This window comes from Ciconia boyciana, chromosome 1, assembly GCF_034638445.1.
Source record: "Ciconia boyciana chromosome 1, ASM3463844v1, whole genome shotgun sequence".
NCBI lineage: Eukaryota > Metazoa > Chordata > Aves > Ciconiiformes > Ciconiidae > Ciconia > Ciconia boyciana.
The window spans coordinates 9031319-9047292 of record NC_132934.1 but is presented as its reverse complement, the minus strand read 5'-3'; the positions used below and the strand labels follow the sequence as shown (position 1 = coordinate 9047292).

The 15974-nt window shown below is 40.4% G+C and overlaps 2 protein-coding genes across 4 annotated transcripts in view; one reads left to right on the top strand and one right to left on the bottom strand.

Moving 5' to 3' along the window:
- Positions 1-1313, top strand: part of GRM3 (glutamate metabotropic receptor 3) — a 49263-nt gene extending 47950 nt beyond the window's left edge. Inside the window, exon 5 of one of the 2 annotated variants that reach the window (XM_072866297.1) lies at positions 1240-1313. In XM_072866297.1, the coding sequence (XP_072722398.1) occupies positions 1240-1313 (74 nt within the window). The remainder of the gene's footprint in view (positions 1-1239) is intronic. The other variant, XM_072866372.1, reaches the window with a different exon arrangement.
- Positions 1314-6476: 5163 nt separating this feature from the next.
- Positions 6477-15974, bottom strand: part of ELAPOR2 (endosome-lysosome associated apoptosis and autophagy regulator family member 2) — a 112917-nt gene continuing 103419 nt past the window's right edge. Inside the window, exons 20-22 of one of the 2 annotated variants that reach the window (XM_072858370.1) lie at positions 15239-15417; positions 12605-12770; positions 6477-9557 (exon numbers count right to left, since the gene is read on the bottom strand). In XM_072858370.1, coding sequence (XP_072714471.1) covers positions 9498-9557; positions 12605-12770; positions 15239-15417 — 405 coding nt within the window. In that variant the 3' untranslated portion in view covers positions 6477-9497. Of the gene's footprint in view, positions 9558-11462; positions 11587-12604; positions 12771-15238; positions 15418-15974 lie in introns of those variants that run through there. The other variant, XM_072858379.1, reaches the window with a different exon arrangement.

The window sequence follows — 15974 nt, the reverse complement described above, 5'->3', positions numbered from 1 at the left end:
TGGTGCTGAGTCTCTTTAGAGAACCAGTCTGTAACTGAGAGTGCAGCCAGCACCAGTTTTGGAAGACTGAGCATGCCCTTGTCAGCTGCATAAATTGCTTTTTACACTGGATGATTGAGTTTACGAAGTCATTGCTTGCCGTGTGTTTTCTTTGATGAAGGCATCACATTTCTCTGGGTCACTGTTATCATTAACCTAATGTATCTTTCAAAAAACAGCTTTATGGTGCCGTGAGCAGAGATGTCACAGAGTATCTGAAAACACGTTCCTGATGCCCAATGGATAATTTTAACAAAGATGGACAAACCAGCCTGCTTTTAAATTAAAATTCACAAGGCTTTAGCAGAATGGTAATATATCCTACAGTCAAAATACAAATACATCTAGAAACAGATTCTGATACTCAGATTCAATTGTCATATCACTGAAGCAATGAAAACCTTTTGTATAAAATATTAGGCAATATAGACAAGGGTATCAGAATCTGGCCCTCACCTCTGGATGCATATTGAATCCTGATCCAGAGCTCCTAGAAATGAAGGGCATTATGGCCAGAAAATATTCTGGGATTAGGTGAGAAATAATCTTCCTTTCAAATTCAGTTATTCAAAAATTTCTTCACTCCATCCAACATGTACCTAAAATTCTTTTTTTTTTTAATTAAAAAGTAGATCAACACACAGTCCTAATACGCAGAGGTGGATTCTCTCTTGGATTTAAAAATGTATATATTTTATTTCAGGAATGTCCATTCCAATTATGTGAAAGCTCAAAGGATCAGACCTTAGCATTTCTTGCCAATAAAACATGAAAAATCCAAAGGTTCACTTTTTATTCTACAGGGATATCTTAGCACCACTAGCTATATTAATTCAAACTAACATGCGAAGTGCTATAAAGTGAGACCCAGTGGCCCAGAATCATCAAAAAAAATTCATGTATTTTATTCAGACACTTCTTGGAGAAGCTTAGTTATCCTAAGTGCTCTTGAAGGTCAGCAAAGAGAAATTAGGTTTCTCCAGAGGATGCTTCAGCCTCAGATCTGAATTGCCTTGTAGAGGTACAAGCAGTGCCTCCATTAGCTCCACTGCTGACACAGTCACGTACAGCAACTTTTCATTTAGCATCTTTGTTAAATTGGGTGAGATGGTCCAGATCAGCATAAATTCTAATCCTGTGTGTTGTAATTTTTTGGTGCCCTGAAGTCAGTTGATTTCCCCCCGCCTCTTTCTCTTTCAGCATCTGCTAGCATGTACGTACCGACTGTCTGCAACGGAAGGGAAGTTCTGGACTCTACCACTTCATCTCTGTGATTGTGACTTGCAGTTCAGTTCCTGAGTTTTTAGACTGTTAGGCAAAATTTTGCACATGTTGTGCACTCCAGAAAACACCAGAAAACAAAAGAAATCAAAACAAAACTAGTACCTTTTTTTAGAAACAGTGTAATAAATTATTTTTGAGGATTGTACAGTATATAGTGATGTTCTGGAACTTTTTAGACTGATTTTAGCCCTTCTGTTGTTAACGGTTGTAAGGGACATGTAAATAACCATGGTTCATAATGTGCATAGTCCTGCAGTAAGGGAGTGATTTGTTGCAAGCACAGTTGCAATGTTAGGTGACTTCTTTCCTATGAAATTTTTTTGTAGCTCCTTGTTGTAATTAACTTAGACTGCATTTCTATGTTGTATATTACAGTTACCTTACGTGTAACAGATTGGTTTTCTCAGCACAAAACAGCAGTATTAATGTAAAGGCACCAATAATAAAAAGATAAAAGTTTTTCAGCATGGTTTCATTTTTGTTTCTTCCTCCCTCAAGGTCATTACAACTCTCTAGACACCAGGATAGGTACAAAGGATAAAAAGTCTGCAGTACTAGTGTGTGTACACACATATCTGTGTACGGGTCTGTGCCTGTGTTACAAAAGCCGTATCACACAGTATGTGCTTAAAATGCATGCTTTGTCAGGGTCACATATAAATTCCCTCTCCTTAAAAAAAATGCACATTATTAAAGCATCTCAAGTGCTCTTTCTGTTATTAAAATGTAGGGTAATTTTGAAAATGTCTAATTGTATCTCAATGAGATATTAGCAAAAAATTTTTGATCGCTGGTCCACTCATTTGGCATGACTTAATGCTGGCATGCACACAATAGATTGGTAGCATATAAAAACAAAGAGATTTTAGATTAGGTTGGCAAAGGTATGGAAGAAAATCTGTCAGAAAATTAACTAAGACTGTTTTATACCACCAGCCCAAACAAAGCTGCTTCAGTTTGTCTGCATCAACAGTGCTGTGAAAGGTAATTGGAGCACTGCAGAAACAGAGACCAAAAAAAGTTAAAAAAGAGAAATCCAGAAGACATTTACACACATCTCTGGGGTGACCTTTGCATTCAAACCAAAAGATTCAAGACACACATACCACCTACCTAGACAATTGCAAAATACCTTTAAAGTCTGGCTTTTATAACTGCACTCTTAAAGCTGCCCTCACTCTATTGAAACAATCTGAAATCCTCCCTTCTGCTGGATCCAAAAAGTCATTAAGGAAACAAACACACCTTTGATTAACGTGTCTGGGCATATTTACCTAAGGGCTTGTTCCTGTTGATCTCATTCCAGCTGAGGTCAATAGCAAAATTCTCATTGACTTCAAAGGCAACACCACCGAGGCTTGGCAGGCAGACACTACAGATACATACTGTTGGATGTACAAGTTCTCTGGAGCCCAGTTCTCCTGCACTTGCAGACATTTTTACACATTTCTGAAAAAGTGCAAGTCCTTAGGGCTGAACTGGCAAAGGAAGTAGCTGTTATTCTGAATGCAAAAATTAAAGATTCAGGTTCTTAATATTCCTACTCACAGATAAATGCCTAATTTTTCTGGACATCCACATGTCCACCAGCAAAGACCTCTTGATGTCAACACGTCTGTGACTGGCTACACAGGCAGCCATTTATGCCTCTGCATCATGGAGCTGTCTAGTACAGAAATCCCTGTGACTTTCCCCAAAATAGGCATTGCTCAGCCCACATTACATGCAGAGCTCTGTATTCAGCTTCTTTCACTCCACAAACTCTGGAGTGCCTAATGTTTCAGGCTTGGTTCCTTGATGCATGGCACAGGGGTCAAGCTTTGACAGGTTGGGAGTCTTGCTTTCTAAATCAAGACCCCTTAAAGCATCTCAAGTTGGGCAGCTACATTCATTTGACTTTTGTATGCTCTTTTGTTGATTAAGAGGCTGTTCACAGTATGGCAAAAGGTCGGAATATCTGACCATAATGCTGATGGTCCCTGCAGCTACATTATCTTTATGGAGCTCTTAAAAATGCCTAAGCCAATGAGAATTTCTTTTCAATTTTTATGGAAAGCAACAATCAGGGTCAAATCCACCCCACCTACATTCATTGTCTATAGTATAAATAGCTATATATGAGATTGTCAATCCCTTCTCCCTTTGTACTCAGTGGAGGGAAGTAAGCACAATTCCCCTGGCTTATCTCGGACTGCTACTTTAGGCTGAGATTAATCTCTCCAAATAAAGGCTAGCACAGCTTGCTCAGCTCACAAAGTTTGCACTGAAAATAAAGGCATTGTGTCAGATGAATTCCAACCCTAGAATCTAAATTGGCATCGCTGAAGCTAATTTATAGCAGGTGAGGATCTTACTGTCCCAAAGTTTTCATTCATTTTGATAGCACTGTTGAGAAAATGACCCAATGTCTGTGTCTGAATACTTGTTATGAATACTTACATCATTTGAAAGCCACTTGCATGTGGGTTTTTCATACGAAAAAACCCCACGTGGAGCTCTAGAGTTCCAGCACCAGTGAATGTTCCCGGCATTCTTGTACCTTACTTGGTTTTGTCTTGAAAGCTTTTCACTGCTTTCCGTTGGATGTCCAGGGATGCAGATTATCTGGTATTGCCTGATGATTCAAGTAATCCAGTTTCAAAACAGAGCAAAACAAAAAAGGAAAATGTTGAAGTCTGGCAGAGGCTTTGCACACCATACTGGCATGAAAATCTCTTGAGAAAGGGATTTTTTTTTTTATTTTTTTTTTGCTGCTGTTGTCTCACATCATCATTTTAGTTTCTCTATTTAAAACAGTTTATAATTTTTGTTCCCATTTGTGTAAAACTTGGCTTTAGATTATAAATTTTGGTCTCTTTATTGCTCCCATCATATATAAAGATTTGAGTAATGCACCTCAAAGCACAGTGGGTCCTGTCACGGTTCCTTGCATGGTGGAGGGGAGCCCCAGGTACCTTGGCTGTGAGCCTGAAGAGCCGTCACACTGCTCTGAGCCCTGCACGCAGCCAACCAGGGGGAAATGCTGGGGATGAGAGCAAGGCTTAACCCAGTGTCTACGGGGCCTTACTGGAGGCTGCAGAAAAGTTTAGGTTTTCATTCAGAAGTAGTAACTTCAGAGTACCTTAGCTCTCTGATACAAATCAAGAGTGCAGAAAGGTTTGCGAAAAACTGATCACTTTTTATTTATTGGCTGAGTAGAAAAATAAGACTTGAAAAAAAATCATCACAGGTCAATCTGAAGTAAACAAGGTGTAGGGGTTTTTTTGCCTTTGTCCTTGGTTTTGTTTTTTTTTTTCTTTGTAGGAGAGGTGTTTCTTCTTTAAGTCTTGAGGGAAGTTTGAAAGCAAAACCAAAATCTACTGTGGTAAAACATAGCATTTTATTTTGTCTTCAAGTGATTGTTTTTCCTGAATTAACTCAACACAACTGGTTTCAGTCATAGCAAAAGAAATTTCAAAATGAATCATCTTTTCAAATTGAAAAATGATCAAAACCTATGTAAAAAATATCATGTTCTACCTGAACAAAATAAATCCCAAAAATCAGCGAAAAATGTCCCAAAATATCCTGGCTCCACCCAGAAATCTCAGCTCCGGTTAAAGAGGTTTCCACTGCAATCCTTCACCCAATTAGTACACTTAGAGTAAGGGCGACCAAAACAAACCCTTAACTCGTCACCAAACGCAGTCTGATGTCCATGATGTCATTGCCTACTCATTAATGCTTGCAGTCTGCAAGACGAAAGGCAGAAGCTGTTTATCCACAGCCACCTCAAAGCTTCTCAGCAACATAGGCAACGCTGAGTTTTGTTACTGCAAGAAGAAAAGAGGCCAAGGCCAGGCAGGGCTGTTTTTGCAACAGGAAGGGGAGGGGTAGGAAGCAAAGGCTGGGGGGAGCCTGCAGTGCCAGTCTTCTCACTTCTCCTGCATCTAAGGAAATGGCAGGGTTAGGAAGGGGCTTCTCTCTCCCCAGCAGTGACGCTTCCTTACACAAACCAACCCCTCCTTTAGAGGCAACAACGGCAAGCCAGATAACGACGTCACCACTGCCTACAACCAGCTGGAAAACAGAGCATGTTACCCCTAAAGAGAGTGACTTTCTAGTACCTTGCCATTTTAAATATGGAAGGAGGCAAGGACAAGAATGGCCTGTATAAAACACCAAAACTCTCAGAGGTCACTCTTGCATGTCTTTTATTCAAGCAAACACACATCCACACAACCTCGCTTTGGCTTTTAGGTGCTGTTAGAGCACCAGCCTCACAGTACATGGGACCTTAGAGTTTTCTTCCTGATGAGGTCCCACTGTATACATCCAGAGAAATAACCAAAACACACTGGCACCTTATGATCGACTCAATTCTCATGTCTCCCTTGCTCCTGCTGCACGTATTCAGCGTGGGCACACCCAACCAGGTGACTGGGGATGTCCCCATATGTTGTGACACATACTGTATATTCTACGATGAGCCTGACCTCCTTTTACTTCTGTTCCTATCTCCTTATGTGCTTGCCAAAGAAGCACAGTTCACAAGCATTCAAAAGTATCAAGAAATAAAAACAAGGGGATTCAGTAAAAGAAGTATACAAGGGGAAAGACTAAGAGAGAACACCACCAAAGATAAGCAGAACTTCCCAAGATTTCTCTTGAGGTTATTAGTCCCTGTTATATTACCTAGAATAGCTATTTAAGGCATCCATGCTTCATGATATGGACCAGCCAGCAGCATTGCTTGCTTAGAAAGAAAGGTCATTCCCATTGGTGTGTCAGCACCAACTGTAGCTGCTTTTACTCTCACATTGAAGCATTTGTGTTGGCCACTGCTGGAGATGAGTCAACAACCACTGGCTCCTAAATGGCAACATCTGCTGCTATCTTGTCTGATTATATGTAAGTATCTCAATTTTATGGGTACTACTGGCCCTGGCAGGACAGACAAACCAAAAACTGCAAACTTTCTTCTTTACTAACAAAGAGTCCCAGAAGCTCTTTTTCAAGAGCAAATAGTCAAATCCTTTCATTGAACAAAGATGACAGCTCCTTGAAGCTACTCAGTAACTTCCCATTGTGGCTCTAAGACACTTAACTTTCCCCAAACCTAGACTCTTAATCAATCGTATTATATATTACAAACATCAACCAACATAATCAGAGCCAAGATAGAATACATTATTTGCACATTTCCCCCCTAGCAAGCACTGTCAAAGCTGAGACAATAACGTTTTGCTAATTTGCCAATAATTTATACAGAGACACCACTAAAATGTGCTTAATCCTCAAAGAGATTCAGTTGCTTGACTCCAGATTTCAAAGAAAAGCATGCAAATGCAGCAATAAAACGCATTCCATTTAATCAAGTGAACACATAACAGACTGATTCACATTGGTTTATGGCATCAAATAACAGTTTCTGATGTGATTCCATGTGGGAGAAAAGGGGGAGGTTGCTGTAAGTATATTTTGGCAGAGTACTAGAAGAGGTCACAGACAGCTGATTTCTTAACAAAGTGTTAAAGGCTTCCAAAATTTGCCTCTTATGGGAAAATGGAAATTTCCCCTCTCTACTATATCTTTAACAGAAAGAAAAGAATAGCAGAAGTCAGCTAAATTATGCCAGTTTTAACTTGCTTAATTGTTGGAAAATGCAATTTTCTTATTTTAAGGTAAACAAAGTCTACAGAATTGGTTTGTATCCCACTATGTTAGCACTGCAGCAGATATGCTACTAGATTGCCTGGAAGAATTTTCAACAATATCATGACAAACCATTTGGAAGCAGAGCTGAGAAGGGTCATACAGCAAAGTCTGTCAGAGCTGACAAAAAATTTCCACTCTCTGCTTTATTTGGAAAATAAAAGAGAAAGAGAAGGGAACCAAACAAACCCTCTGTGGTATTAAGTCAAATTAAATATAGTTCATAAAAATTAAGGCATTTTGACATTACAGAGATATGGGTCCAGTGATGAAAGTAGAAATGATGTTCTGGAGAATGAACTGTAATTATGGCTTGGAAAACATATGGAGAGAGAAGGCAAAAAATGAAAGGAGAAGTAGACAGATGCAGTTTGATGGCAGTGAAAAGCTCTAGCCACCACTGCAGACCTGCAATGTTCAGGAAAGCCTGCAGTTCCACCAAACATCTCAAGTCCAAAATTTCAAATATATTTTCACTTTATTTTATGAATGCCCATCAGATATATATCTTTGATGCTACAGCACACTAGCTGAATAAAAATCAACAACATAAAACCCCTCTTCATAAAAGATCCAAGAAGTGAAATCTCAAAGCCATAACCGTTTACTCTGTGAGCATATCATCTTTGACAACCATATATAAATGACATCATGACAACAAATACAATGTACAATAATAAGTGTGCAATGGTACAAAATATACAAAAAGGAATGTGTATTTAATATACATTCAACAATACCCCATAAAAATCTTTGTTGGGAAAGTGAAGTGCCTTTTCAAGAACAACAAAAAATGTACACCACTTCAGTTAAGATGCCTGAAGTATCTTCCATCAAGAGTAAAGCCTGTGTTCTTTGACTGGAGATAGAAAATAACTGAGCTGAATTTTCCCTAAAGAAAAAAAAAAATCTAAACTTCATAAAATTTTTGTCCACGCCTATAGTATAATAAAATATTTAGAGTGCAGAAAAATCAGTTTAATTTAAATTTTACTTAAAAGTGGGCCCTCTTATTGATAGATCTAGCTCAGTCTTATAAAACCAAAAATCTATATTCCTTATAGTAAAAAGACCATTTCTGCCCATGTGTCTTTTCTGGTTTTGATGCATTCCACAATTCACATTAATTTTGCTATAATGGAAATATGAGTCTGACCAGAGGTCAATACAAGAATCGTTCCTCATTTTCTCCCGGGTTTATACAAATCTTGCATAATTTTACTCAAATATTTTTTGCCTAAGTTTCAGATTCCTTTGAGTTCAACCTCAATGGGAATTTCAGGAAATTATTACAGTAGATATTATGAAGATCACATGCTTATAATGTGGCTGATTTCATGAAAAAGTCTACCTAGCCTCCAGTTTTCAAGGCACCATTTTGTGCCCTTCTTCCAAAGCAGGTACTTGTATTGACAGCAGAAAGCATTTGAATGCTGAGCTGCACAAGTATGTAACCCACGCTCAGCTCTGCTGGGCATCCGTCCTCGTTCCTTGCGTGGGTCCAGGAATAAACATGGCTGAGTATTTCTAATAAGCCTCCCAACTGACAAAGCTGATCCCTGATTTCCAGAAGTAGAGACTCTTGCTTTACCTCCAGAGTTCAGGCCTTGTTGGTTTGCAACCCAGGGAAAGGTGACATTGGCAGCCCAAGGGAGGGTACTGAAAGTGCCAATGACCTCTCTTGAAAGGACAAGCTTCCACAGAGAGGGACAAGTGCAACTTGCACTGTAGGTATCACTTTCCTTCTCTTTATAGAGTTTGAGCCTGCTACTGCCTATAAACTCATGGGCCCAGACCTACAATTCATATAACAGCAGTTAACACATTTAAATTTAATAGCACCAGGTTTTACCCCAACCCTGATGGCCATGACTTAGGCATCAGAATGGGTTCAACTTGCAGGTGCAACACCATGCCTCTTGTATTAGAGGCCAACACCTCTAATACATCCAGCCCTTCAAAGCATTAAAATCAAAAGTATTTTCCAAAGTTCAAAACTCACCTGAGGCTCATTCCGAGTACCATTCACAATTTTGATTTTAAGAGAGATTCATAGTTATGCTATTAAAGGACAATACACCCCCTCTGCAGGAGGTTTCAGGCCTCTCTGAAAATCATTTCTTATGAATATGCGTAGAAGGAGTGATAGGAAATGAAAGGTACCTCTAAATCACATGGCATGCCTGAGCGATGCCCAGGTGAATGCAAAAAATTCATGTTATTTGCAGTATGTATATCTCTTCCTGAGTTGAATTTCATTCCCAGTATGGAATCCAAGCGTCTGCTTTCTTTTTTGGCAAGGTACTCAATCACATAGTAAGGCAATCCAATTTTCTGGTTTGCTTCCTGTTTTCTTTCCTCCTAAATGGCCAAGCATTTCTCACCAAGATCACCACTACAATGTGTGCCAGAATATGTTTAAAATATGGTCCTGTAAAAATAGAAATTAGGTTTGTTTCTTTGAAGGCAGCATTAATTCTTCATATATTCTGGGATCTTGAAGATTTCAGCTGAACAGATTCAAAATTATCTTCCTTTTCCTGCAATGGAAAATACATGTTCCTATCAACTGGGATTCCTCAGTTCACTCCAACAGTTACTACAGTCACTTATTTTTTTAATATCTCAAGAGCAGCCTTTGCCAAAGGCTTCACTTTATTTCTACCACAGTCAGTAAGTGCACAGTTTGACCCTTTATTATTTAATAACACCACTAATGCTGTAAAAATTTGCAACATCAATAAAATTATGCCATATATATTGTTCATGGTACTTACTTTAGAGGGTACAGGGAAAGTTTGCATTTCATACTCATAGTATAGGACAGGTAGTCAGAGCTGGTGAATTGCAAGGTAATCAATCATATCTATGGTTATTATTACTTATTAAAATGTTTCCTACAATAAATAAAATGTTTGGAGCAAAGTCTGTGAATGTGAACACCACTGCCTCACTCCTGGATTCCCATCCGAACTCCTCCTCTGGGAGACCCACAGGACAAAAAGAGTCTACAAATCCTCTGCCATCTTAAAAATCAGGGCTGGAGGGTTGAGTTTTCTTTCTATTTTTATTTGCTGGGTGACAGCCTAGGCCATCTGGCCAGCCCACATCAGGGTGAGAAGTGTGGATGTATGCGTTACTGCGTGTGTGAACAACCCAATGGTCCATGCAGAATGAAGGAGCCCTAATAAAACTACTCACTAGAAAATGGTGGTTCTTGCTTCATGTACCTACCTTTCATACTTGTTGATGTACACAAACAGTTTGGAAACTATGTTAAACTAACCTCATGGCCTGATCTTTAAAGCCATCCCTCTCAGATCAGGACAGCCTAGTACAGTCGTAAGAAAGAGCAGGGGAGAAAATTGTCCTACGCCAGCCTACTGCAGAGTATATATTTCTTGTTCTGAAGGACCTGGTATTGTTATGCTGGAGACAACAGATGGAACTAGAACAGCCTCCAATCTGAAGCAGTTTCATAATTCTTTGACTTCTATATTCTCATTAAAAATAACAGTGATTTCCTTCTATATTACAGGTCTAGCCCTGAATTCCTTGGGTACTCAAAACCACTAATAGCTTCATGAGATGTTTTGATTCATAGAAGTGCCATTGCCTGAAGCTTGAACATATAGTTAGGATACTTCAGATTTTTCTTTATCCCCCAGTTTACATTTCTCCTCTTTTTCTCCCCAGTTTTCATCCATATATTTTTTTCCCTATTTTACATGCATATGCAGCAGGAGATGAATTTCCTCATCTTTTGCATAAATGAAAACTGATGCCTGTAACATTTGTTTTGGAGAAATATATGTTAAAATCCAGTTATCTGCAGGGATACAGGACAAAGATTTCAGTAAGCTAATGAAGTACTGGAAGCTGAGTTTGCCAGCTATGATTATCCAGCAGGAAAAAAAGAATCACCTTAGAAATATCTGACAGGCTGGTTTAAAAAGGAGAGAATACTCAGGGAGCCTGCTACAATGGATATAGGAACTTTAAAAAACTCTTTTTGAGTCCAAACAGGCATTCAAGTGGTCTGAATGTACTTTGAAGTACTAAAGCTTACTTTAAAGAGGAAAAAAAAAAAACCACTTCTCCCACACTCTCGTCTCTATACTTCTAATCAGGAAGGAGCCAGTGGTTGGTGCTGCAAATGGAGTCAGCAAAGCTTTTACAGTTATCAGGCATACAGCAAAACATGACCCTCACCAGCAGCACTGGTCAATATGTTCAGCCACAGCCAGCCAAGCCATTTCACAGACAAAAAAACATCATCAGTATTTCAAAGTTAATCCCTATAGGATTCAAAAGGGAATCAACTTCCATTTTTGCAACACCACCACAAAATTTGATGTGATTTGATTTTATTTACATTTTCAATATTCTTAATATTGAATTAAGAATTAATATTGAATTTATGCCCCTTTCCACAAGGAACAATATTGATTTTGCAAGACAAATAGTCAGGCTGGGGTCAAGGGGAAGTTCCGCATACTAGCTGTGTAATGGTAACATCTCCTAGGAGGGCAATCTGGGGAGCAGGTGGCGTGGAAAGAGGACAGCAGTCTAATAAAAAGAGTAAAAGAACAAAGAGAAGAGAAAAATAAGGGACAAGAAAGGAGACACACAGATTTTAATTACATTGCACTTAGTCACAGAAAGGAAAAAAGGAATAATTGAAAAAAATCTTAACATTCACATTCTGAAATATTATTTGTACAAGAAACAAGAGAGGGACTTTTCAAAAAAAAAATTTATTGTGATCATTTAAGAAACCTTCTTATTTTGAAACAACCCTCTTCGCAAAACTGTTTGAAAGGGAAAATGCCATCCACCTTTATCCTGATCATAATAGATGCCCCAGGTAGACTCCCTTAAAGACACCACTACCCTTCCCATTGACTTCAAGGCACTTGGAATAAAGAAAGTGTTTGCGGGTTCTACCATGACGATCCTCTGTTGCTCCTCTCAAAAATATTCAAAGGACACCGAAGACCTTTGTGCTATGAATTCAGACATGCAACAACCCACATCACATGTGCTGCAGAAAAAAATGCCTTTTGCTGTTGCTTCCCACTGAAACGGAGGAGGTTGCTGTATTGGGTAACAGGCTGTGGCTGATGCCTCCTCTTCAACTGAGTCCTATAGTACTCAGAATTATGGTTCTCAAGTCAGCCATGAAGCCAGCCCAGGTAAGCTGCAAGCAGCTGACTGGTGGCTATGTTCCCAATGTTAATTTTCTGTATCTATAATAGCTGTGTTTGCCTCAGCAATGGAGGTGTCTGGTAGGACTCTGGGAAGAGAGGATCCCCCCGCCATTAACTGCTCTTTTTAGGTATCACCCATACAATAAAGAATGCTACTGAGATCTCTCTGCAGAAGAGGGAGTATTTACTCAACACCCTGCAACATTTCTTATCATTATCCATACTGTGGATTTCAGCAGATCGGCTATAGACTGGGTGATGTGCGCGTGGGAGGCTGCACAAAGCACTGTGCAAATTAGCATCACAGCCTCATCACGTCCAGTAATAAATAAAGGTAATAATTATTTTTAGTATTAATAGTAGTAATTACTACTCACCTTTGTTGCCAAGGACTTGAGCTTCCCCAGCAGTGACTGCTTATTTGAATATACTATTTCTTCTTCATTATCTTCTCCTTCCATGATAGCACAGCTGTCAGCAGCTGGCAGCTCGCACTCTTTTGAGTTTGCTGTCATCACTAATTTGGAATATTTATACTCCAGCCTGAAGATATAAAGCCAGACAGGCATCGATTTTTTACAAATGTCCCATATTCAAGGTTTTTGTAATTTAGATTATCTGCAGTCCTTACACATAGTTACTTTTAGGTATTTACTGGAAATTAGATATTTTTCAATCATTAAAAACATGTAACCAGAATAGTATTAACTATACACCAAGCTCCTGCTCTCCAGATTAGCCCTCTATCCTTATAAAAGAGCCATGTTTTCCCAAAAGACCACAAGTAGGTCGAGAGGATTTCCTGCATGAAGAAGTGCGACCTGTGTGCTCATTGGGGCAACAGCAGGTCTGACATCAGCCTGTATCAGAATCTGCATCACACCCATGTCCAAGGGGGCTAAGGGGGAGTGGAGACGTGTAACAGTGTGTGGTAGGAGGCAGCAAGAGGTGGGGGACCATGATACTGGAGTCTGGGTTTGCTGAAGCTGGATGTGCTATAGGGCAATGAAATCCCATGGAGGTGGAATCACATTTTGAAAGTTTATGGCATGAGATTTGGGAAGCAGAGGACAATGAGGATGGGGAACAGTCAGTATGCTCAGTCTGAGAAGCAGGGATCTTTTGGGTGTGTACCAGACATGTCCTGCCAAAGCAGATCTAAGCAATATAGGGTCAAGAACCTTGATATTTGAAAAGTCAGGTGCAGTCCCTGGTGACTGGAAAAAGGGAAACATTTTACCCATTTTTAAAAAGGGTAGAAAGGAGGACCCTGGGAACTACCAACCTGTCAGCCACACCTCTGTGCCTGGGAAGATCATGGAACAGATCCTCCTAGAAGCTATGCTAAGGCACATAGCGGACAGGGAGGTGATTCGACACAGCCAGCACGGCTTCACCCAGGGCAAGTCCTGCCTGACCAACCTAGTGGCCCTCTACGGTGGAGTGACTACATCAGTGGACAAGGGAAGAGCTACGGATGCTGTCTATCTGGACTTATGTAAAGCCTTGGACATGGTCCCCCACAACATCCTTCTCTCTAAATTGGAGAGACATGGATTTGAGGGGTGGACTGTTCACTGGATGAAGAATTGGTTGGATGGTCGCATCCAGAGGGTAGTGGTCAACGGCTCAATGTCCAGATGGAGATCGGTGACAAGTGGTGTCCCTCAGGGGTCCATACTGGGACCAGTACTGTTTAATATCTTCATCAATGACATTGACAGTGGGATTGAGTGCACCCTCAGCAAGTTAGCAGATGACACCAACCTGAGTAGTGTGGTTGACACACCTGAGGGACAGGATGCCATCCAGAGGGACCTGGACAAGCTTGAGAAGCAGGCCCATGTGAACCTCATGCAGTTCAACAAGGCCAAATGCAAGGTCCTGCACCTGGGTCGGGGCAACCCCCAGTATCAATACAGGCTGGGGGATGAAAGGAGTGAGAGCAGCCCTGCAGAGAAGGACTTGGGGGTACTGGTGGGTGAAAAGCTGGACATGAGCCGGCAATGTGCACTCGCAGCTCAGAAGGCCAACTGCATCCTGGGCTGCATCACAAGAAGCGTGGCCAGCAGGTCAGGGAGGTGATTCTGCCCCTCTGCTCTGCTCTGGTGAGACCCCACCTGCAGTGCTGTGTCCAGCTCTGGAGCCCTCAGCACAGGAACGACATGGACCTGTTGGAGTGGCTCCAGAGGAGGGACACAAAAATGATCAGAGGGCTGGAACACCTCTGCTATGAAGAAAGGTTGAGAGAGTTGGGGTTATTCAGCCTGGAGAAGACAAGGCTCCAGGGAGACCTTACTGCAGCCTTTCAGTGCTTAAAGGGGGCTTATAAGAACGATGGGGACAAACTTTTTAGCAGGGCCTGTAGCAATAGGACAAGGGGTAATGGTTTTAAACTATAAGAGAGTAGGTTTAGACTAGATATAAGGAAGAAATCTTTTACAATGACGGCGGTGAAACACTGGAACAGGTTGCCCAGAGAGGTAGTAGTTGCCTCATCTCTGGAAACATTCAAGGTCACGTTGGCCGGGGCTCTGAACAACCTGATCTAGTTGAAGATGTCCCTACTCATTGCAGGGGGATGGACTAGATGACCTTTAAACATCCCTTCCAACCCAAACCATTCTATGATTCTATGATTCTATGATCATTTTAACCCATCTGAAAGGGACTAATTAGACTGAAGAGAGATCCTTTTGGTCTTCAGACCTTGAGAAAGCCACGTTGCTTCAGGACCTAAGGTCAACTTCAAACTCTTGGGGGTTAAAAAGACAGTTCCTGTTGGGAAATTATGCCATAACAAATTACTGTGGATTTCCTATACTTTCCTAACTAGCATTTTTGATAGTGACTGTTAGCAGAAGAAACCTTAATTTGGTGGATTAACGGACTGATCCAACATGGTATTTCTCATCAACATTGTCATAATGTCAGATCCATGAAATGGCTTTCTGTTCACTACATCAAGCTTTTAGCTTACTTTTATATGGAGCACAATTTGCAGTACTTACTTCTGGTTCTTCTTCCAAAAATAGCAGGTCAAGGCTATGAGCAGAACGGCTGTGAAAGCACCAACACCAGCTCCAACTTTTAGCCAAAAGTCCACTGTTTCACAAGTGCTGGTCCTTTTTTCTGGCAAGGGAACCCCTTTAATGCAATGCTTTGGCTCATTCCATACATACAAGGTTTCCTTTCAAACAGAAAAAAGAAAACACCAAAAAGTGAGATGCTTATAGGAAAAGAGAGAACTATTTAGAGTTGAAGAAAACAAGCTGTTTTGAGGTAGATAGATAGATTAGACATCTCTTCAATGAAAGCAAATCAAAACATGTACTTCAGGTTTTCAGACTCCAGGTTGAGTCATAGTGTCTACTCAATTGTCCCCTTGATTGTGCCTGCAGGTTCAGACATGGTAGAAGGATTTCCTCTTCTGAATTGTTCTTCACCTGGCACAATATGGGTTGGACATCGATTGTGAATGTGTTGAAATGTGTGAAATGTGTGTGAATGTGTGAAAGCTCCTGCATTGGAGCTGTTGGTCAACAGGACAGTTCTGAACCTGTGAAAGGACTTCCTAATATTTGACGAGAGAAGGCAGCAGCAAAAAAAAAAAAGCAAGGAAGGATGAATTTCTGAACTGAAATTCTGAATCCTTTCCTAGCCTTCCCCTGATGTTTATGGTTATTAAAGGATTTAAGTCCTTTAGGCATTCCATCCTTCACAAATAACTTGCCTGCATGTATGAAT